We start from the raw sequence: 23,896 nt of genomic DNA on the forward strand, positions 1-23,896 counted from the left end.
AGAGTTAGGCATGGGCCAAACCCTGGAAAAAACAATGTTTTAAAGAGAGCTGGGGCACAGATGTGAGAAAGAGGTCCAGAAGGGTCCAAGCAGCAGGAGGAAAACCAGGAGAGAAGGGTGGTTCCTGAGACCAGGAGGGTTCAGGAAGACCAGCAGCACCCACTCCTTCAGGGCCCCCCTGCTGCTCTTTCTTGCTGGACTTTGCTTAATGTGAGCACATTGTCACAAATAAGCTGGTTGAGTTCCCATCAAAAGAAAACTGCAAGCATGCCTCTCTCATCTTTTAACTGTTTATTGTATAATATAAAACTACAAAAGTAAGACTGCTCATTTCCATGTACATTTAATCTGTCCAATTGTTTAGATTACAGCCCAAACCTACGTGTGAATACAGCCATCTGGGTTCCGATGTAATGTCTGTAATATTGCATAGAAAAGGCACAGCTCTCAGGTCTGTGGGGGAAAGGTTATACCTCCTTTTTGACAAAAGCCCTCCTCAAAACCATGCACCAAACATGTCACTATGTACATCTTTTTTCAAAATCTCGGTCATGCGCACATATGGCCTGCATTTCTCTTCCAAACTTGTTATCCCCAAAAGAAGTCCAACTTTTTATTGGCTCCGTCTGCAATAGCATTTGATCCTGGCTAATTTTCAAGAACCATTCAGACTCATTCTTAGAAACACTGAAAACAATTGTACATAAGCAGGACGCACACAACTCCATGCCTCCAGGTGCGGGGCAGCTACAGGAAGGTAACCATTTACAGCCAGAAAAGGTTAAATATGCTCTTTTCATTGTTTTTAGAAAACGTATAAAGGTCCAATTTGTAACAGCAAGGTTTTCAAATTAAGACAATTCCTATAGAGTAGACTAGCAATCGCTGCACAAAGTAGAGTCTCTTATTACTTTTCTTACATCTGTCATTTAAGAAGGCTGCCCTGCGGTATTCATAATTCATTGTTTACCGCAAAGGTGGTTAATAAATTTAAGCTTTAAAAACGATCTGTAAGTTGATACTTTGGCTCTTTGGAGCTTATTTCATTAAGGAATTTTCCTTGATTGACCTCAGGGCAGCTGGGGCACTCCAAGGGGCTATGGCGATAAAAAGCTCAATTGGTAAAGACACTCGAGAGGTGCAGAGGAGGCTCTGGCCACTGCTCACCCTTTGGTATGAACGAGGGTGCCCATGTGGTTGCCCCTTCTGTCATCCAGAGAAAGTGCTACTAAAAAAACTTTTAAAAATATCAACCCTTTGATGCTTTTCTTAAAAATTTGGAGGTATTAAAACATTCCTCATCCATCTTTTGCATATTTCAAATAGACCCATATTAGAGAAGAGTAAAAATGAATGCAGACTGTGCATACAATGAGAAGACCCGGGGGCCTGGCTTGGACCCCCTTTTAATACAGATTTACATTCCTACAAGAGAATACATTCCTACCATACATTCTGCACATGTTACGATCCAGATGTTAGCGCTCCACAGTAAAATAAATATATTTACACAGAAAAAAGGAATAAATAACTTATGGGAAAAAAAAAAAACTCACTTCAAATTCAAAGCTCTTGCGATTCTGCTCTCATCTTGTCACTTCATTGCACATCACTGTCAATAACTGTCCTCTCCCAGCCCCAGCTCAGCTTTCTCGTGAAAGCACCTCAAGCTGCCTGCCTGGCCCTGGATGCCGTGTGGTATCTTTCATAAAGGGGAAGGCACTGCTGGAAGCACATCCCACACTCAAACTGGGACTCGGAGATCCCACTCCAGCTCCTACTGTTCCCTGTTGGGACTTCACTTTGTAAGAATAGGATGCAAAGGCAATTAGAACCCTAGATCATTTTGATCCTTCTGAAAATGGGCTGCTAATTTTTCATGTCTTTCTTGTTACACTTTGAGTATCAAGGATTTATGGCAAGGGTGTCCGAGTTAAAAAGCATTTGCCTGCTGTTATTGGGGTTTTTGTTTTGATTTTGAAGCCCAGCCTTACAAATACATGAGAGTCAGAGAACCAAGTTTGGGCAACACTTCTCCGTGCTTATTTGAACTGTTGCCCAACATATGGGATTTGTTTAAACACATGATTTGCTAATCCAACAAAAGTACAGTTGTTGTAAGTTACTGTAAATCAGTTTTTAACAACAGCAAACCAACTGCTGTACCCTGTTATTGTTCAGAATCATCAATACTATTGTATATGTATATGTAGGTAGATGTGTGCAGCACGTGGCAGGTTTGCCGGGTCCTCCAGTTATAGAAAGCATGGAATCTGGGCAGACTTGTACTCTGCAAGAAAGGAAAGCTCTTAAAATTAACAGGCACACTGACACTGGAAGCATCTACTACAACCCTCACCTCAGTTGCATGGTCCCTGGTCCTATTAAAGGAAATGACATACCTGTAGTAGTACGAGGTGTCTGCGTGGAGGTTGCTTGTAGGAGAACAAGTGCAATTTGATCAGTTTCTCACTGCTCTACTGAGTTGATAACTAGCCTTTAAAACACATTCAAGTGGGGGAAGAAATTAGAATGTAGAAAGACTTTATCATATCACACTCAAATCTTTTGCTTAGATGAGCAGTTCCTTCATCACAAACATCTTTGCTTTGCCATGTGCATTACAAAAATAAAACTATCTATGGCTTGCTTAAAGTGCCATTTTATAAAGTTGTCTTTTTTAATTAGCCAGAAAGACCCAATTTGATCCATGGCAAGAAGTGAGCAGAATAGGTGACTGAATAGTGACAAATGACCAACAACAAAGACGACGACAACAACAACAAAACAAAATCCCATAATTTAAACATTTTTAAATAAATATAAAAGTTATTCCTAAAGAAGCCATCTGCATAACAATATAGGTTGTAACCTGCACTCAACAGCTAAAGTACCATTGGAAGAAAAGAAAAAACTGAAACAAGAAGGCCATAAACAGTTTCGGCAACAAGCATGATACATTGCAAACTTTTTCAAATTAAATGTACACCACTAGGAATAAAAAGCTACTTCTCAAGTGTGTCCTGGGAGATAAGGTGGGCAGGGGGTGGGGGTGGGGTAGAGATTGGGGGCAGGAGGGAAAACATGCATAGAAAGTCCTGTCTGAGTTTTGGGGTAAAACAGCCTTGACAAGTGTAAAGTAGCTGATTTAGGAAAGCAACCAGATGGGAAGCTGTGACGTAATGTGATGAAATCCAGGTTCAAGAGTCACACATGTTGTAAGAGTGCATCCCGGGCCGGCCGAGGTGAGCCAAGCTCACTGTGGTGATCGTGAAGATGCCACTTTCAGCTCTTAGCAACAGAAGGAAAACTCTAGGGAAAGGAAGCTGCAGAAGACAATTTAGCAACATGATGGATGCCTTCTGGGGAGATTTTCTTCTTTAAGGGCCCTAAGCATTGCAACAGGGCCGAGTTCCATGAAGAAGTTGGTTGCTTTTCATAAAATTTTGTTCAGATGTAAAATTTCAGGTCATCATAAAAATTATGCCAAAAAGGAAAGATCTAGGTTTTCATTAAAAAACAAAATAAAAACAATTAAAAGCACAAACTTGGCATAAATACACTCTTAAGAAAGATGGTAGCTTTACCCTCAAAAGAGGGAGCAAAAGAGAACCATCACTTAAACCCCCAGCTCCACAGCCATCTCCCGCCAACTGCTTAATGCAAGTTTGCTGAGCACATGTGGCTCTGGCTTTGGAAGTCACAGTACTGGCAGGTGTTGGTGCCAGGGGGTCAGTGTTTGTGAAATTTGGGTGTGATATCACCTGGCCCTTTCTTAAAGCGCTGTGTGTGTGTGTTTATGTGTGTGTGCATGTGTGTGCCTGTGTTTGCATTTGGGGACATCAACTGCAGATTGATTTGATCCAATTTTCTCTTGCACCATACACATATAAAACATTACAACTCTATAAAAGTACAAGTGCAACTTGTACATCTGAAGTTTGCAGGAACTATGTGAGCAAATCCTATCAAAATAGCTATCTCATATGTATAAACAGCATTTGTTTTTAGAAAAACAATATCATAAACTGCAGAATCTGTACAAAAATATAAAATAAATTTGGGCAGCAGTTTTCTAAACAGCCATGTAAATGCAACACTTACGAGGAGTAGTTAATGCCTCTAAAAAGGCCGAATTGCCAAGTCAACCTATACAGGGCGAAAATGCCAGAAAAGGTACTGAGATTATCTAAATAAGATATATATATATATGTGTGTGTGTGTGTGTGTGTGTGTATATATATATATATAGTTTTCTTCTTTACCTCTTGCAATAAAACTTATAGAAAAAATAGACAAATATGCACATGCAATTTACAGCTTTCCCAACTTAATCCTTGTGCTTCACTTGAACTGTTTATTTTTGTCATTCAACATTGCAACATTGTCTTCGAATGGATTCTTTCCTAAACCAGGGTAGTAGGTCTCTGAGGAACCACTCAAAAAAGTGTATTACAAGTGGTCATACTTGGATGAAGGCACTCCAACTCTGCTCAAAGCAAAAACTAGTGTGATCCTGTTGTAAAATTTTCTTTTTCTCTGAAAAAGGCAAGCAAGGGTGCATGCACAGTGTGGAGAATTGTCAGGGTTATGGGAACGCTCTGGGGTCTGGGTGGGCACAGTCGCTGGGTCCCTGGGTCTTAGGACCCGACAAGCACCTCCATGATGTGGTCCAGCTCTGTGAGGTCCATTTTGAAAGGCTGACTTGGGGCGACAGGCTGACTGCTGTAAGGAGCCAGAGTTTTGAGGAGGTCGTCGGCAGACACAGGGGCCATTTTTGAGGCTGTCCCTGATGAGGAAGTGCAGGGGTCAAAATCATACATGGACGTATCAATGTCAGCAAACAGGATGTCATCCAGGGTCAAGTCTGTGAGGAAACCCGTGGACGTCGTTATTTCAAAATTCCCAGGCAGAGAGTCCATCAGTTTTGAGTCATCTGCGCGGCTCTCTTGAGGACCGTCGGGTTTCTGGGCACCAGCCTCGCTGGAGGTCCCTTTCACGCTGTCCGTCGCAGCCGCGGCCGCCTCTGTGGAGGTAGATGTGGGACAGAGCTCCTCGATCTCGTCCAAGGCGGAGGAGAAACTGTCCTTTTCTGGCGAGAGGGTTGGAGGTGACAGTTTGGTGGGAGCCGTGGGCTGCATGGCCTGGGAGGTGCAAAACGTGTCATCGTCGTCCTCGAGCAGCGAGGCTGGGGTGAGGCAGGCCTCCAGGGGCGTAGTGCTTCCGAGGTCGCAGGGGTGGGAGGATGGGGGCGCCAGGTGGCTGAAGGCCGGCGGGCCCTCTCGGTAGCTGTCACTGGGCTCGGTGGTGGGCTGGGAGGAGGGGGTGAACATGGGCCTCAGGCTGCCTTCCTGTTTGAGTTCCTCCTGGATCCGCCTCAACATGTTGTTAATTAAAACGGTCTTTTGCAAGCTGGGCTCTGTCAGGGGCCTGTGGTTATAGAGTTTCATAAGGGAAATGTTGAAGATAGTCTGACGCTGTAAGGTGTAAGACACCTTGGATGGACCGTCACAGGGAGACACGATTTTGCCTTCCAGCCCATCTTCATGCTCATCAAACTTCCGTTTTCCTCCTTTACCCAACATAAATCTGCAGAGGGGAGAGGGAGGAAATGGCATTAATCACATGAAAGCTGATTTCTACCATAAAAAAAGAGACTGATTTAGAGGGCAGGACTTGGACCTCAGTTTCCTACCCAGGGTTATTTACAAGTACACGTGGATTAATTAGGGGTGGGAGGAAGGAAGACCTTTTACAATAAGAGAGTTAGAAAATCCACGTTTGTATGCCTGTGGAGCAATTTTTATCACTAGGTAGTCTGGTGAGTGTATTTCTTGAGAAATGTGTACGACACAGACAAGTTAAGAGTTACCATGGAAACCATGATTTTGACTTTCTCAGCTCATGTGCTTGTGTTCGCATGCCTAAGATTATCGTGCAGGTTCAATTTCCCTCCCCCAAGTAGATTTATTTTTAAAGCCCAAGAAAACACTTACAATGCTATGACCTAAACAGATATAGGTGTCACAGATTACAGCTTGAGCACTTCTTAAAGGATTAAAAGAACCAAGTTAAAGAAAGGGAACATGTATAATTTGGGTAGAACTGTGTATGCTTTCAAAATGCTTTTCCTTCCTCATTAAGCATAGAGCCTTTCTGCCTGGTTGGTGACATGCGGTAAAGCACTGCGCGTGTGTTAAATGACCACAGTGACTGAGCCGCCACCACTTTCCATTGTAGAATCAAGTGGAGGAATGCGTATTTCCCAGCCTAAGTTTTTCTTTGGCTCAATTTCATCCACGCATAGTTACGCCTGAAGACAACTGGATTAATTTTAAAGTAATTAGTTCTGATTATAAGCATTGCTGTTTGGGTACTTGAGACATTTCCTAACAAAATACCTCCTGTGATTCCAGAGATACATGCGTATTTTGAAGAAACCATGACCTCGTATCTCAGACCCTGAGAATCCGGTAATGGGTGGAATTTTAAAACTGCAGCGAGGAACTCCTGCCCCACCTCGCCTGCTGCTCACACGCCAGACTGTCCTCTCTTGCTCTGGCCTTCGTGAATACGTTTTGTCATCTGGTTGTCACCTTCTAGGGAGTGGTCCTTCCAACTCTCCAAGATCACCACCTCCTTTCAGAACGTCTACTGTCTAAACAGAACAATCTCAAGTCCATTAGCCTTTGGCTCAAAGACCTCACTTTCTAACCATTTAACAAGAAATCTGCCTTTTGGTGTTCAGGCGAGGATCATGGTTCAAATGAAGCCGGGCCCATGCTTGCTCCCTCACCATCCCCGTCTCCCACTACAGCATTCTCAGGGACTCCTGCTAATCCTGTCCTCAGTGTGACTCACTCTCATGTCTTCATATACAGGCAACTGCTTTGTAGTTATCCAATTTCTCTTCTAAATGCCACTTACCTTTTAATGAACTGCTTCAGCTGATTGATCACACCTCATTCAATCCTCTATTAACTTCTCCACATCTACACTGTCGTAGGCACTTGGCCAGGCCCAGTGGGGAGCCCCACGTGAATACCCTGGCCTTTAAGAGGCTAAACATCCCCTCCTGCACCTGATCGCCATTTTGAATTTCAAGTCTCGTCCTAAAGAAATAAGGCTAAATGGAATATAAACTTCACAGAACTTCTTTCTCATACTTTGTCAGAAAGCAGGCCATGCTGCCCTCAAGGCCAGTATACAGGTGGACATGGAGTCTGCCACTTGAGACCATCTCACCTGTCTCAGTCTCCAGAAGAGACAGATGAACAAGCTGTGACCTATCAACATCAGAACTGGCTTGAGATTTGTTAATGCTTACGAAGAATGTGGAGTTACTTGCATGAAACATTTCTCCTCATTTTGTTAACATTTAAAAAATGGCTGTCAATCCCAATGACCAGTCCAGTAATTAACTGTTCTCCAGGGCAAGAAAGGTTATGATAGTAACAGCTGGTTTCTCTAATACTCCATGTGATAGACATATTTCCTACTGTTTAGTGCTAAAAGTCTCATTTGTGTATTTACTTTGCATAGAACATTTCCTATCTAAAGTATCTGTTTAAACTTGAAGGTGAATCAGAGTGGAGGTGGTTTCATCTCACATTGCAAAACATTTTCTAGTTCATGCATCAGAGGTGCTACTGGACAACTGGGTTTTGAAACATACAACTGTATTCACGAGTATACTATTGGTATTTGCTTATAATTTAAGCATGTAAATACTAATAGAAAAAATTCACTTTTGCTAAAGAGCTTACTAAGTGCATTTAATTCTCATATAAAAGTTCTAAGATCTATGTTATGTTATAATGTGATCATGGCAACACACTTAAATGTATGAGTACACAGATACATACACACTCTAAAACAGTGTTTCTTGAAGTGTGGCCATAGATGGTGCCTATCTGTGAACTGTTACTGGTCCATGATGAGATATGGAGAGACATTTTATTATTTAGAAACTTCTACAGCAAATGTACACAGTAACTGTATGTCTGTACATGGAATTTTTTTTAATGGGACTTCTATTTTCCATAACTTTGTATTTTTATTTCATTTTATGGTAATTATTTTGATTGCATCTTACTAAAGTCTATGAAAGATAGAGGAGATAAAGTGGAGTGTCAAAGCCCCAGGGTGACCTAGGAAGCCAGTGGGTCACAGGCCCCCCTTTCGTGAACTCCAGGCCCAGCCTGGAACTATTGTTATTTTCTTAAGAGTGCCTGAGGATAAAGAGAGGCTTCTTAGAAGCTAGGAGCTAGGGGGCCAGGGAACCAAGAGAGCCCCTCGTCACAGAAAACTTGAGAAGCCCTGTCCGTAAGCGTAAAACAAAATACAACCGAAAACAAACTAGCTTATCGCCACTGTGATAAGCTAGTGATTTTTATCGGTTTTCTGGAGGAGAGGTAACTTTTAGGGAAGATGGTGTAGACTCTTCTTATAGTCATCAATGCAGAATTGTCTTTTTAAGACTTGTTACTAGAACAAACAACAGGACTTTTTAAATAATGCATTTTTCTAGAAATAATCACTGAATCTACAGAATTCACATATTTAAAAAGTATACAGGTCATGCAAAATACTATAGGCATTTAGTAGAATTCCCATAGCTGAAAGAGATCTTTGGAGGTATTTTCAGAAGGATTTCAATGTGAGAAGCACCTAATTTCCAATTAGAATGATCCAGCTGGCCAGAGCTGTGTGCTAATCCTAATGATTTAGAGAAAGCCTGATAAGACATCTGTAATGCTGCCTGGAAGGGGAGGGCAGAGGGCTCGGTAAGCAAAATCTGTGAGCAGGAACAGACACACACACCAAATCTTGGATGCGCTTCAGAGGTATGAAGAAGGACCCCTGATGGAGTGTACCTCAAGGCAGGTTTGCCACCATTTCTCTATTTTGTATTATATTATAAGGCAAAACTGACTCCACACACCCAGTAAGACTGTAAAATGCATATCATCTTGATTTTTAATCCTATCTAAGCTGTTACAGAAAGGAATACAATGCAACATAATAAAAAGTGAAGTCATTTTCCTTAAGTTTGCCTGACACACTGCAGTAACATTACAATGAGCATATTCAGAAGAGGCCTCCAACTCCTAGATGGGGAGGGCAGTGGGAACTCTCACTCTCAGGGTTTTGTGTAACAACCACCTCCTTACGCAGGGCCCAGTTTAAAGGAGAAAAGACACAACATGCCCTCAAGAACCAGAGGGCAAGAAGCCAGGCGCATCAGCCCCTCCGGCCTCTCTGGGCCTGGCTCAGGCTGGCCAAGGTCAGGGTCGGCCCAGCTCCTAGCTCCTCAGAAGCCTCTCTTTCCTCAGGCAGTCTAAGAAAATAACAATAGTTCTTTAACCGCCCTTTGGAGAGGCAAGGGACCTTTCAAAAAGGCCTCACTGGGCTGCAACTTGAAGATAAAGCAGTAGCAGGAGCTGGCTAAGGATGTCTAGGTAACTCTAGGGGGGGGTGCTGTGGTTCCTGTGGAGGATGGGCCTGGGGTTCACCAAAGGGGGGCCTGTGACCCACTGGCTTCCTAGGTCACCCCAGGGCTTTGACACTCCACTTCATCTCCTCCCTTGGCTGGTGAAGACCAAAGCCTAAAAAACCCATGCCTTCTACCCAATTTTTCCAGACAAAGACTCAAAGTGACCCTGAGCTCCAGGGTGGGGCTGGAGACTCCCACGTGGAGGAATCATGTGGGTGCTCCTCCTTCTTCTGCCCACCCTAAGGGGCCTAAAACTAACCACAGCCACTTTTCTACTGAATAGTCATCGGCTCTTAACATGAGGTTTGAGATCAAACGACTTCCCTCCCCAGTAAACTTTTCAGAAACAAATTCCTAGCATTCTAGTTTTCTAAACATTAATTTTAGCAACTATTAACTGCAGCAAACCAAGTTTCAAACATAAAGAACAAAACTCACAGGTAGCGACATAAATGAAAACTTCTGGAGTTTTCCAGGAAATTTCACACTAAACACAACTCTGTACACCAAAACTAGTTTTCAACTGTGCAACTTTTCATTAGGAAGGACCTCGCCCTCAAAAGCTACAATCTGGGCAGATGCTCAAAAGTAACATATGTCACTCACTAGAAGTGTCCTCAGAAGTCAAAGGACCAGAGGACCAGGAGCCTGAATGACTTGACTTTTTGGGGTTTTGCAATTCCAGAATCTGAGCGACTCCTACCGTAAGGAGTCTGAGAGATTCCTGTGGGCTGGGGGCAGCCGGGAGACCAGTGGAAATAGATTCGTAGCCTATTTGAAATTTATATTTAAGGTGGGACTGTCTCTTCGTATCTGTTTCCCGTCTCAAGATAGTGAGCCCCCCAGGGCACAGACGGTGTGTGTGTTTTGGTCACTTCTGCATCCTCAGCAGACGGCAGTCTCCAACACAAGATGCTCCTTAGATAGTCACTGAATACACGAACGGTAAGTGGAAATAATGAGGAAAGACACCAAGGGGCAGCCAGGGCAGCACTGTAAAAACAGAGACAGGTGTGTGTGTGTGTGTGTGTGTGTGTCTGTGTGTGTGTGTGTGTGTGTGTGTGTGTGTGTGTGTGTCCTTGAGTGAGAACTGTGTCTGGGAGGGAGGATCTGAGGAACAGGAGGGTTGCACAGACCTCCCAGTTGAACGGTTTTACAGGGCGGGATCAGGGTGGCGCAATGCACCAGCGGCTGAGATACAGAGTAGGTAGGAGAGCTCCAGCTGAGAAGCTCTTCTGTGAGCCACTTTCCCATCCTTCACTTCTCAACCACGGGAAAGCCTCAGGCTCACCTGGAGGCCTGATAAGCACAGGCGGTTGGGCCCCACCTCCCATATTTCTCCTTCAGCACGTCTGGGGAGGGGCCCTCGAATCGGCATTTCCAACAAGCTTTCAGGTGATGCTGGTCTGGGAACCTCACTTTGAGAACTACCGGTTCTTCTTTCCCTCATCAGGCCATTTCAAGTTTAGGCCAGAGGATATCTTTATTCAGTTAATCTTGATTCCCAAGGCCTTCCTTATTTGTGTCTAATTTAGCAGGGCAAAAAGGAATGAACAGCATTTTTGTGATAGTAACTGACAACTGACATTAGAAAACAAAAGCCTGCATGCAGAGTTAAGATGTCTTAAACTCAATTTTAATGACAAAACTCAGGTTCTCAAACTCCTGTGTCAGATCCTACTGGCCCAGTGGAGCCCAGATTCTCCTTGCTGGGGTCTTAAAGTGATGGCGGTGGGATCTTATCCAAAGCTCAAAAAGGAACTGAAATAGTACTTACGCTTAAAAGAGTAAGTAACAACTCCCACTACTACATTTTGAAAAAAAAAAAAAAAAAAAAATGCAAACAATTTTTTAAAAGATACATCAGAAAAAGTTATCTTTAGCTCAATGTTTTCCAACTATTTAAAAGCTACACCTCTTTAAAATCTTTTTTTAAAAAAATTACTGTCCTTTAATGTTATTTGAACCGTCAAAATAAATGTTATGAATTTTTAAAGTAAGAGTATTAAATTGACTTTTCCAAATTACCGCTTCTGTCATCCTACCACCACCAACGAAAACCACTGCTTTCACCTGCAGGCTCACCCCAGCCTCTTCAGACATCACAGCATCCTGGCAGCTCCCTCCACAGGCCCTGGGGGCAGTGTGGGGGCTGTAGGAGGCCTGCACAGGGAGCGCTCCTCAGCCCATGAAGACTGGCTTGCTGGGTTTCTCTGTGCCAGTCAAAAAAAGATGCAAAAGTCTTCATAGATGTAAGACTCTGCATTATGTTTTAACTTGATTCATCCCAAATGACTGTCATTAACCCCGGGCAGAAGGAAAACTCTTGACAGACTTTTCTACTCAAGTGTCTGGAGAAAGGGAATTCATGCCACAAAAGGACTTTAAAAGGGGGTCAAAGTTGACAGCTTAGTTCTAAATTCTTAAGAGAGGAAATAATTGGGGAAGGTGTGACTGATCTTGTGACCAAAAAGGAATCAAAGCTTGAGTGGGGACACCTGGTCCTGCACCCCTGGGGCTTGTGCAGCTCGGCACCACCTTGACCCGGTGCGGGGATAGACGGGGAACCCAGGAAAGCATCGCCTTAGAAGCCCAACTGGTTTGTACCTTGTGCACCTTTTCAAGAGCTTTTTCCAATTTCCTTTTGGGAAACAGCAACAACTAGACATTCTGTATGCTCTCTTCTCAAGAGTGCAGCAGGCTTCACAATTAAGTGGTATGTTGTTTTAAAAGTCAGGTAACAAGGCAACACTGAACTCCCGTGTCTGCCGTGGTGTACCGGCAGCCAGTGGGGCGAGCTGGCCATGCTCTGCCGCTCACCTGGGTGGAGAGTGCAGCTGGGGCCTGCCTCGTGATGAGTCACCGGCCTGCACACGCGGGATCCTGCACGGCTCCACATGCATGCTATACTTCAACAGGAATGTTTTCAAAACGCTAGCTAACAGCTCTCAGGAAAAAGGCTTCTAATTCAAAGAGGAGCTTTAACGAGTCGTATCCCTAACCTCATCAGTTACACTGTCCCATATGGCTGCTGGTGTGACCACTGGTTGCTGACGAGTCCAGAGGTGCCAATGCTAACGCTAAAACAAGAAAGATGAGGCCTTTACCCCAATGCCAACACTCAAAGTAGTGATCTGCCCTCATGCACCCACTTCTTTGTCAGAAAAAAGCTGAGAGAAGACGTGTGGCAATTGTCTTACAAGAAGGCTGGCAGCGGTCCTTCCCTTCCCCTGACATCCTGTGCCACCAAAGCCCACAGCCCTAAGTGGAAACACATTCATTCTGCTGGTGTCTTTTGGCGGTGGTGGTAGAAGAAAGGGGTGCCCCTGGTAAAATTAGCTAGGCATGTGGCAGACTTCTGAGCCGAAAAGAGGCTCGAAGTAGGGCCAGGATTGTTTTGAGACAACTTCTGAAACACAGAATATGCTGTTTCTCTTCTCCTCACTCCACAGGCTGGCCTTCCAATGCATTTAGGACCCTGCTTTTGAGGCATCCAAGTGGGAGAGCCTCTGTTCATGACAAAAGGGAACCTCCCACCAGCCTGAGGGTGGGACGCTGAGGACCCCAGTGCTCTGCCTCCAGGCTGCTGTCGTAGTGTGACACAGCAACTTCTGAGCCGGAAGGAGAAGCCCGATCCTAATTGGGGGAAGCTATTTGCTTAGACAACTTTCTACACTTAAAATATTACACCTTAAACAACACACTGGACTAAGAAATCTTGATCATGTCCAGGCTTTTAACACCCTCCTCCCCCAAGGAACAAGAAAACACAGCAGCGAAAACAAAGAGGCTGCCCTGAAAAGGCTGCAGTGGTGGATGATGCTGGCAGAATCAGAAAGGAAGCTAAGAGAAACAGGCACGTCCTCAGCCGGGGCTCGTGTGTCCTGACACTGCAGCAGGCACGGGATGTGGGCTGTCCCCTCCAGCACGGTGCGGGGGGGTGCTGGGGTATCCAAAGAGCAAAAGTAGACCTCGGACCCCAAAACAACTGCGTCTGGCCGAGGGGAGTGGGCAGAAACAGGGGCAAACGTTCCAACAGGGAGAGACCGTCTCTGGCTTATTTACAGACACCGTAAGGATGCCCAAAGACAAGAGGGAGTATTAGTAACAGAACCCATGAAGTTCTATGGATCGGGATGCTTTAAAACAAAAACAAAAACAAAACAACCAAAGCTCATCCAGAATTTGAGGCCCCTGCAGTAACATCCATGCTAATTGGTAAGGAAGACAAGCCTCCCCTAACAAATCGGCAATGTAATTATAAAGCCAGTCACCAGTGCTCCAGCGATATTCTGAACCTGTAACCCGATACCACTGTTTGCTGCCGGCGCCTCCTCCGGGCTCTCCCGCTGCGCACCGGCCGCGCGGGGGCCCGCAGGGCAACGCAACTTAGGCTGTTTGTGCAAGATCAGACCCTGCATTTGACGAAGACCTGCAGGAGCAATCCTGGCTTTCTTGACAGTGGAGAAGAGGGCAGGGGGCGGGGAAGCCTGAGGATACAATGAAATTCGACCAGGAAGTCAAACCCTAAGTAAATTTAAGAAACAACTTTTACTGTTTGGGGTTGTTTTCTGAAGTTCAAATTTTTTAAATCCTAGTTTCTCCTCTCAGATTTTTACATGCTTCTATTAAATTGAAGACAATTTCCAATACTGGAGGTTTGTCAAATATAATCTTTTCTCCTAGTAAAATAATTTTTAAAAATGTTGACAACTGCATTTAGTAAGCAAAATATAGTCAAATTCTGGGAGAGAATGTTTCAAATAATTATTTCTTTAAATTACGGCCTTGTTAGTACACATCTGGAAAGAAAATGGGCTTTTTAGAATATAAATGTCAATGGTATAAAATGTTTCTAATATCCTGTGTCAGTGGTTCCTCTGCCAGCTGGGAATTTTAAGTTTTAATCCCAACTCTTATGAAGCTATGGACACCAATCACCTTCTTCCAAGGACAATGAGAATGCTGTCAATTGTTTTATTTTACCTAAGGATTCTGGCTAAAAGTATGGTACACTCGATTTAAAAAAAAAAAAATTAGAAAGAAAAAAGCTTTATTTGTTTTCTCAGTTTTAAGGAATTTTTTTTTTAAATTTATAAAGAAAAAGGATTACTTGGGAATGGCACACTTAATTCAAGTAAAAGATTGAGTAGAATTATACAGTTTTTAACCTGAAGTTAACAAAAACATAATATGCTCTGATGCCTGGAATTTGCTTTAAAATACTCCAAAACAAACAAACAAAAACCCCAAAACCTGGCCATGTAGATGAAACGAGATTTGACAAAATGTTGATACCTGCTGAGGCTGGCTGATAAGTACAAGGCAGTGCATTGTACTCTCGCTTTTACTTTTGAGTGTGTTTGGAATTTTCCATAATAAAAAGTTACAAACCACCAACACGCCAATACATATTTTAAAAATTAAAACATATAAAATAAGCACAATAAATTACTCACACCCCCAATGAAAACTATTATATTAATTTGATAGGTTTTTTTTTCACACAGAAGAAAGCTATTACTGCTCATGTAAACAAGCACGCCCAATTCAAGTTGGAACTCTTTAAACTCTGCAAGACAGCACATCACATCCAGCCACGAGGGGGCGCAGCCGAGCAGCAAGGAGCGCAGAAGTCTGATTCTTCACTGCAATTTCTACCTACAGCTCTCAAAGTATATACATTTTCAAGATTGTTTTCAAATTCAGGTATCCACAGAACAATGCTAAGCAAGCTGGGAGCTTTTCCAAGGCCAAGATAAATTAAATTATGGTATGGTTCAAACTCTGGAAGTACTGTGTATAGGAAAGGTTGTTTCCCTGTATGCAAAAGTTAACACTGACGTTTCAAAAACCACGGTTAGAATCCCTGGAGGATTCCTGAAATGAGAACAAACACACAACAACAAACACACACCCAAGTCAGGAGATGTGAATGTGGAGAAACCAACAGTTCAGAATTTCCAGTGGGGCTTCCAACATGGACTCCCAATAAAACAATGAGCCTCAATAAATTAGGCTAAGACTTTTACCAGTATAGATGCCTTTACTAAGCCTACTTGCTACTTCTTAATAACTATAAATTATCTCCATACTGAACAGATACTGCTTCAGGCAGTTATTTGGGAAAACCCTTCAGAAAAGACATTGGGGAGGGGCCATTTAATTATAAAATGTAACACAGTTAACCTTAGGGAGATAATGAAGCAAGATCATTATGTGTAACTACTTGCTGGAATTCTTTCTATTTAAATTACAAGTTCAGGTTATATGATGTTGTACGTTCAATAATAATGCTCATAATAGATGAAATGATAATGAGTCTCCCCATTTGAAAATTGGAAAGTATAAACATATCTATATATTATAATCATTTGAATTGTGATGCTACTTCGTAATAATTTGGTGTCAGAATATGATATTTTTAGCATTTTGAATCTAAGGCCTCATTAACATTAGGGTAAGGAATTCTCAGATTTGACAATTTTTCCCATAAGATTACGTGCTTTACTAGTAAAGGCTAGCCAGCATTGCCCAACCCCCATTCTCCAGCATAATGAAAATATTTTTTTTTTCCTGTATTTATAATTGCTTGGATGGGATTCTGTTTCAATCCTCCTGTAGCATCTTTTCCCTAAAGATACACTGTTTTTCTCCCTCACGCTAGAGACCCTTAATAAACAATGTCAAGGGGGTGGGGGGCTTAGAGTAGGAAGGAAAGGCTTTGCCAAAAGCATGTGACAGTTTTTGTGTTATTAAAAAAAAAAAAAAAAAAAAAAACCTCAAGACTCAAGATACATGTAAGTCTTACTAAAACAGGGAAATAGATTTTAGAACAATTCTGTGAGAGATAAAATTACATCTTAGTTAAAACCGAAGCTGGCCTTCTAGGTTTTATTAGTTAGACAACTATTTGCCATTGAATAAAACCAAGGAATAAAAATAAAGTATGCTACTTCAAGAAATGCTTCAATAGAAACGTTTCTTAAAAGTTAAAAATTAAAAACTAGTCATGCCTTCAAATTTGGATGCTTCATTACTACAAAAGAATCACTTAAAATATTGCTTACAAATACAGAACATATTTCATCTTATAACTTATCCGTGCAGTCCAAAGAGGAAAACCAGAGAAATGTTGTTTCTTTTACTTACTGTGTAAAACTGAACATTGTATTGTATGGCCTAAACCTGGATTCCTTAGAGAACAATATCACATTTCTACAACATGACATGAGTACAACAATTTGAGGTGCAGAATAATAGAAATATACTTGAGACATGGAAATGGCAGGAAATAACTATTCTACGTAAATACCTGTCCCATGTAAGTAATCTACATGTTTCGAATGTTTAGTTGCCTCTAAGAATTAGGTAGGCTAATAAGGTTTTACAAAGACAATTTAAACTTTGTATCATATACTTGAATAATTCACACACAGAAAATAATTTTACAAAGAAAAAGGCAATGAGGATACAAACTAAACTTGAGGGGAGTAAATGATACTTTGTAAATATGGCAGCCATTAAAAAATAACTACTTTGGGACTATTTTGAGATAAAACGTATATCTTCCCAAGGACTTCTGTGCATTGATAATGAATGGCTCACTGAACTTTAAGCTAAGTCACTTAAATACAATAAAAATAATCAGAGTACCACACTAAATGTAATAACTATTTATTTTCTAAGGAAAATGCTTCATAATTCTTCAATTACCTTCAATGGTCTTCATGGAAAGCCTTCCTCAACCTCCCCAGCCTGCCACCCCCTCACACTCGATTCATCCTACCTGTCTTCTGGAGCTTTAGAAGAAGGCAGGAACCACCTGAAGAATCGAATTTTTAATTTGTAAACCAACTACTTGTCAGACAGCTAAGAACCACTGCCAGTGAAACATACTTCATTTTCTATTTCTGGACATGGTAAAACTACTAAAACAAAATTAGTTTGCCTTAAAAAGTTCAGAAAAGACCACCAAGTTCCTGAGAAGCAGAGAGACAGAGCAAAAATTATTCCACTCTGGATCATAGCACCCAAATTCCTCAGGCAGATTGGTTTTCTCTGATAGCATGGAAGACACAGAAGAGGTACAGATGGACAGGGAGATGTCCCCTCAAAGTAGGAAAGAAATCTGAAAAGCAAATCTGTATCACCTATTATAAAATGGGATAACCACACAGGAAGATCAGTTTAAAGCAGTTGCCAGCTCGGTATCTCATTAGCGTGACTAGGATTTTATGCAAACCTGTTCTGGTGTAGAGATGACCTTGGGACTTTCAGATTCTCTGAGTTTAACTTGGGCAACACTTCTAAACACAAGGGTGGGGTACACTAGCAGGCCTGCTCCAAACCCCAGGAGCTGCAGTGCATGGCATGGAATGATAAGCAGCCGGCTGGAGCAGAGGCAAGCAAAGCGCTAAAGGCTGATGTGGAGCAAGGGACTTTTGATCATTCAGTGGTTTTGACCATGGTCTATTCAAGTGTACATTTTACTTTTCTTCAACAGGTTCACTCAGCCCACTGTTAAACATCAGTGTGTGCATATGGATATACAGAATATATAGACATAGATCATGTCTTTAAGAGCCAGAATCCCTTCCCCTTTACTATTCTATTGGGGAAGTCCTTAGAAAATGCTTAGCTTCTTTTCAGTTAGCTGCCTAGGAAGGTTTTTAAAGGAAAAAAGCTTAGAATTAATTAGTAATTCTGCAAAGACACAGGTTTTTGTAAAATGACAAAAAAGACAGTAAGGCAGACATGAATGAGTTTTAAGAACTGAAGTTTGCTGCTACCTGGAGTTACTAGAAAAACAAAGCTGCCTTTGGGCACCTCAAACTAGTCAGACCTGCTGTAGCAGTTGCACAGTCGGCTCCAGATCTATCCTCTGCTCTTCCCCTCCAGCCCCCACCCGACGCCTCCGCATAGCTCAGTCCACTCTCCACTCAGGGTGGAGGTGGGCCGGGCACATGCACCCCTTGATCTGCTGTCCCTGTGGGGAGGCAGGGGCCAGCTCTGGCCAGACAGTGTGCAAGTGTAAGAAGAGGCCGGCCAGGAGCACAGATGCCAACTCCATTCTGAGCTGAAAACTGCAATGGATGCAGAATACAGCTTAGGTGATCTTGGGTTTCCAAAATAGATCAATCAAATTGTGGGGTTTACTTCAGAGAATCCTAGCATTAAGTTCAGATGAGGGACAGAGGATTCTGAGAAAAGACAAATGGGTCTTTCCAGCTTTGGGATCCCTCAGACCACAGAGAGGGCAGAATTTTCCAAAGAGTTTGTGCTGTCTATATGTGGCGCTTGTTGAAACTGGCAGTATCTGTATCTGTTCTGTCCTATTAGAAATCATATATTATAAAATATATTGTGATGATTTTACTTTGAAATTTTCATTTATATTTCAAATAAAATTTTTAGACAGCCAATCCTGTTTTGTTTGTCTCGTGATCTCCGAGAAAAAAAAAAAAAACAAGGAGTCTATTTATTACTCAGAATAGGAATGTCGTCTTATTGGGCTGACATATGCCATTCACAGATTCATACAAAGAATGAACTGCCACACAGGGCTAATGGAGAAAGACACTGCTCCACACAATGAGTGACGGACGCTCCAGGGGACAGTTCTGTTCATAAGGGTTTCCCAGCATCTGCACACAGGGCAGAAGTTTGCCTTTAATACCAACTGCACCGGCCATTTGAGACAATCATTTTTTCTAGATTAGTAGCCATTTCCTTCAAACATACTAAAATTAAATGAAATAGGCACACATTTCTTAAACAGGAGTCCTGGCTTGTGGATTTCTATCAATTGCTTAATGAATAATTATTAACAATAGGTACAAAATTTATGAGTTGTGCATATAAACTGGCCATGGCACTTTTAGATTTTCATGTTTTGCTAGTCAGCATTAACAGAAAGACCTATGAGAGCTGGTGTCACCCTTATTGTAAGGCCATTTTCACATCAACTGGAGCTTGCCTTCTGGTGCCTTCAGTACACACCTGATCTTTGGACTCAGTAATCAGAGGCAGCGCCTGCGCTTGCTCTCTCTCTCAGGCACCAAGAAACTACCGCAACTAGAGCTATCTCCTATAGGACATGCCATGACACTGAATACAAAATTTCTGTTGCCAAAAAGCTTTAAAAATTCTATGAGTGAATTGAAGTTCATGGTCCCAAATACTCTTATCTATACATAGCTTTTTCCATAGGTAATATTGACAAAGTGGTCTTGATTCTGTTGATATATGTGAAATATAAAATAAAGCTTCATACTTTTTTTCTGTGCTCTTTAACAAGAAACCACAGCAAAAGAAACCTCTCAAAGTTTCTGTTCCAGCTTTCACCTTTCTTAGTTACTAAAATGTAAAATATTTTGTAGTATAAGTGGACACTGATAACTTGCAGTATGCTACTTTTATTAATAGAAATTTTTATGTATTTGCATTCGAACATCTTCAAACTGCCTTCATACGTTTTGTAATGTTTTTTGTGTGTGATGCATGTGTGTGCCTTTCTAAAGTAGTGTTTAACTTACTCTGCCATTGAAACCCTGTTTAAAATAGGAGATGCCATAGGCTATCAGTCGCCATACAAATTTGAATGAGTTTTAAAATATCAAAATATGTGCTATTTTACTATGCTCATTATCAGTAATAATTCAGTGTGTAGCAATTGGGCAAAATTCATATTTTAGCTTCTCAATTAAATACAAAAACTTTAAAGAGGGACAATTCAGCAAACAGAAGTGTAAAGATTTTCTAAATCTGAATTAATATCCTTCTCTTAATTCTTCAAGGGAAACAAGCTTGAGCAGCTGTTAACCTAAGACGTTGTGACATTCGCCTGACAATAAAACCGTTCCCTAGGACACCTCCTGTCATACATACACTTGGTTGGCATTACAAAATGTGAGTCCTCTCCCCTACCTGTCTTAATGAGGTAAGGAAAAGAGCCAGGTGTTAAGGAAAAAGGGGGTTGGGGGATGTCAACTCCAAAATAAAATTTCTCATCTGAGAACAACATGGTTATGTACATTTTAATTAGGGGGTGAAAGAAGTTAAAAAAAATTGTTAAAGGATTCCAAACTTAAAGAACGACATAAAAATTTTATATTAACATATAATACACCTCCAAGGAAGTCGATGGAAAACTTTTAAGTATTTGTCTCTTTTAAATAAAAAGAAAAAAAAAAAGAACCCTGAAAAAATAAACAGAAAAGCAGAGATCCACAAACAAACTATTCTTGTTCACTCCAGAAGTTGGGATCTTAGGATGGATATTTTCATCTTCACAGCACACCCTAGCACACTCATATCAGAATAGACTTCTATAAAAAGGGGGAGGGATGGGAGCTGCCAGGGTGAGACATGCCTTCTGCTGAGCTGAGCAACTACCCCCAACCCCCATCGGCCAAGCAGCCCAGACGCTCTCAGGTGGACGGTCCTTCAGGGGCGGAGCGAAGCCAAAAGCCCACATCACTCTTGTCAGGGACTAGTCTCTAATTACAAAAAGCTACTGTGAACACTTAGGGCCTCAGGAATCCTACTGGTGACTACAATTTCTAGGCTCTTTACACACATTATGGATATTTCTTAACATATATTGAGAAATCAAAAGGCGTATTTCATGAACAAAGCTTGAAAACATGTACTCTCTCCCCTAAGACCAACTGGGGCTGCCCAATTCGATTCAAATAAAAACTGCTGTGGTCTGAGGCTGGCTGTCTCACTCTGCTGACGGTCCTCCCCATTCAGTGTCTGTGAAAATTAACTTTCTACCTCCTGAAACGACTCAGCTTGCAAGCAAAAAGTTATTCCAATGCAAACTATACCTGATCTTTTCGTGAAACTTAGAAACTAAACCTAAAACTCGACTCCCATTCTCAATCCATTACTACCACTTCTGCTAAAGGTAAGATAACTTACAGCCAAGAAACAAAACAAAACAAAACAAAACACGATTTTCTCTCCATGCAGTGGCCCTGTGACGACACCCCCTGTCTTACTGGTACAAAGTCTAGAGCTTGGGACAGCTGGCTCCCCTCAGCCCCCTCCCTTTCAGTCATAGGCGGTTACCACCAAGATGACTTGTAGATTTCTAACTTAAAAACCAACGAGACGTTCAGTTTAATATACATATAGATCCCAAATCAATTCATTTGGGCATGGGCGAAAAAAGGGTGGAAAGGGACGTTTTTAACATAAACAAAAACACCGGGAAATTCACAAAAACGCACTACAGCAAGTTGGATGCAAACCCGGCCACGGAACTCAAAAGTGAAGCAGCCTTCGCGCCAGCAATCCGAGCCTTAAAAAGTCTCGCACGTTCACAACAACACAACCGCCACAACGCGCACACACATCCCAGCTGTAGAGGCGACAGCTCCAGGCGCCCCCACCCGCCGCTCGGCTCTCAGAGCTCCCGACCCCCTCCTGACCCCGGCCCTGCCCCCAGCGGCTCAGCCCGCAGGCGCCCGGGGTCCGAGAGCGCGGGGCCGGGGCCGCGGGAGGGAGCGCTCCTCCCGTACCTGTTCCGTCCCCGGCTCCCTCCCGCTGCGGCGCCCGGCCCCTCCTCCGCCCTCAGGGCTCTCCCGGCCCTGGCCGAGTCCCAACACCGCCCCCCATCCACCCGGAGCCCCAGCGCCCACGGATCCCCTCCAGCCCGGCGCCGGGAGAACTTACCACATGCAGCTCCACCTGGGAACTAACGCATCAGGAGGGGTTTCCGCCCACTCCTCAGCTACTCCAGCTCCATGCGGAGTGCCCCGCTCCAGGGGCCCGAGGGTGGCGCCGGGGAGCGGGCAGCAGGCGAGGCCGAAGCTAAGACTCCGCCGTCCTCTGTCTGCGCTCCCCGAGCATTATACAATGGTGGAGGCGGCGGCGGCAGGCAGCAGAGGAGGAAGCGAGAGGCGGGCGGAGGGGGCGCCCTGACCGAGCGAGCGGCAGCTCGTGCTCCAGCACTCGCCGTGCAGGAGTGACGTGCGGCCCGCGAGCCTCCCGCGAGCTCCGGGCCCCGGCGCCGCAGGCCCCGCCCCTCGCCGCCCGGCCCCGCCCCCGCCGGCCCCGCCCCGGCCCGCCTCTCCCCCGCGGTCCCGGGAGGCGCGATAAAGGCTGAGCCCGGCCGCGGCCGCCAGAGGAGCAGGAAGGGGCGACGGAGCGCAGGGGGCGGCGGGTGGCAGCGCCGCCCCCAGCTCCCTCCCGGGCCGGCGCGCCCCTATTTTCTCGTAAGGACGGGCTGAAAGAGGAGGAGAGAGAGAAGGAGACACTCCGGCCTGAGGACCACCACTGCCACTAGTAACGCCCCCCATACTCTAGAAGCGCTCAGGCGAATGACGAAGCGGCTGGTGACAAAGGCGGCGGCGAGTGCAGCGCGTGCACAGCCCGCGGAGTCGCGCGACCGCAAATATGACAAGCATTTGAGCTATTTGGCAACGTGGGGCCGGTCAGCGGGGCGGGCAGGGTCCCCGCGGGGGGCGAGGGGCAGAGAACTGGCCCGGGCGCCCGTCTCGCTGCCTGCGGGGTTCCTGGGCGGGGGTCCGCTGCGGGACACTTCTCCGAGGCCCGCACGGGTCCGAACGGCAGGATGGGGGCTCCAACCGTGAGTCGGGGACAGAAAAAGTCCCTTGCCCTCGTGGCCTCAGCCCGACGCGCGAAGTGGGTCACCAAGTCCACGGCACTTGGGGAGCCGGACCGAAAGAGTTGCATCCTTCGGGGTCGGCCGGGCCGCGGTGCAGACCCGGCAGGAGGGAAGCCAGGCTAGGAGACGCAGCCAGGTCGGAGGCGCCCACAAGTTTCACGTTGGTGGCCTTTCCCTCCCGTGGAGTAAGCTTATGCTTGGAACTACTTAAATTTACCAGCGAAATTTATACTAGTTGGAAGAGAACGTGTGTATGCTCAAATGGTGAGAATTTAAGAGCACTAGGGAAAGAGGCCAGAGAGATGGTTCGCCTGGAAAATTAATGATTATTTTAAAAATTACATGTGCATTCAGTGTAAAGATGTAAAAAGCAATGCAGGCAGGCACCTTAAAATTTTGGCTGGCACCCCAATCAATATCATTTCAGATCACTTTGGAGTTTAATGGTTCACTATGCTAGTTGTATTTAAGGATAATAAAGCTTTAAGACCTAACATAAAGGTGATTGTAAGTCGTTAACATCAAGAGAAATTTAGACTTGTTTAAACTGTTCTGTAATGATTTGTTATCAATCAAATTGATGATCTCATCGAAATTAAACGTGCTAAAATGTTGATAGAGGAGACAACGCTTCTTGTTTTATCCTTGAGGAGGATGGAAAAGGTTTTTACCGGACCCTTAGTATAATTAAAGTCTTACACAGTATAACCTAAGCCAAAAGCTAAGTGTTTGTGGATATCTTTGCAAAGTCTCATTATAAT

The 23,896-nt window shown here is 43.7% G+C and overlaps 1 protein-coding gene across 10 annotated transcripts in view; it reads right to left on the minus strand.

The window, feature by feature from the left end:
- Positions 1–276: 276 nt before the first annotated feature.
- The window catches only part of LOC105465151 (SERTA domain containing 2), a 123,531-nt gene continuing 99,911 nt past the window's right edge, over positions 277–23,896 (minus strand). For 7 of the 10 annotated variants that reach the window (XM_011713421.2, XM_011713422.3, XM_011713415.3 and 4 more), the window contains one exon: positions 277–5,589. In XM_011713421.2, the coding sequence (XP_011711723.1) occupies positions 4,641–5,585 (945 nt within the window). In that variant the 5' untranslated portion in view covers positions 5,586–5,589 and the 3' untranslated portion in view covers positions 277–4,640. Of the gene's footprint in view, positions 5,590–17,212; positions 18,954–22,180; positions 22,470–23,896 lie in introns of those variants that run through there. The other 3 variants (XR_977332.3, XM_011713417.3, XM_071076821.1) reach the window with 3 other exon arrangements.

Source organism: Macaca nemestrina, chromosome 13 (assembly GCF_043159975.1).
Source record: "Macaca nemestrina isolate mMacNem1 chromosome 13, mMacNem.hap1, whole genome shotgun sequence".
Classification (NCBI taxonomy): domain Eukaryota; kingdom Metazoa; phylum Chordata; class Mammalia; order Primates; family Cercopithecidae; genus Macaca; species Macaca nemestrina.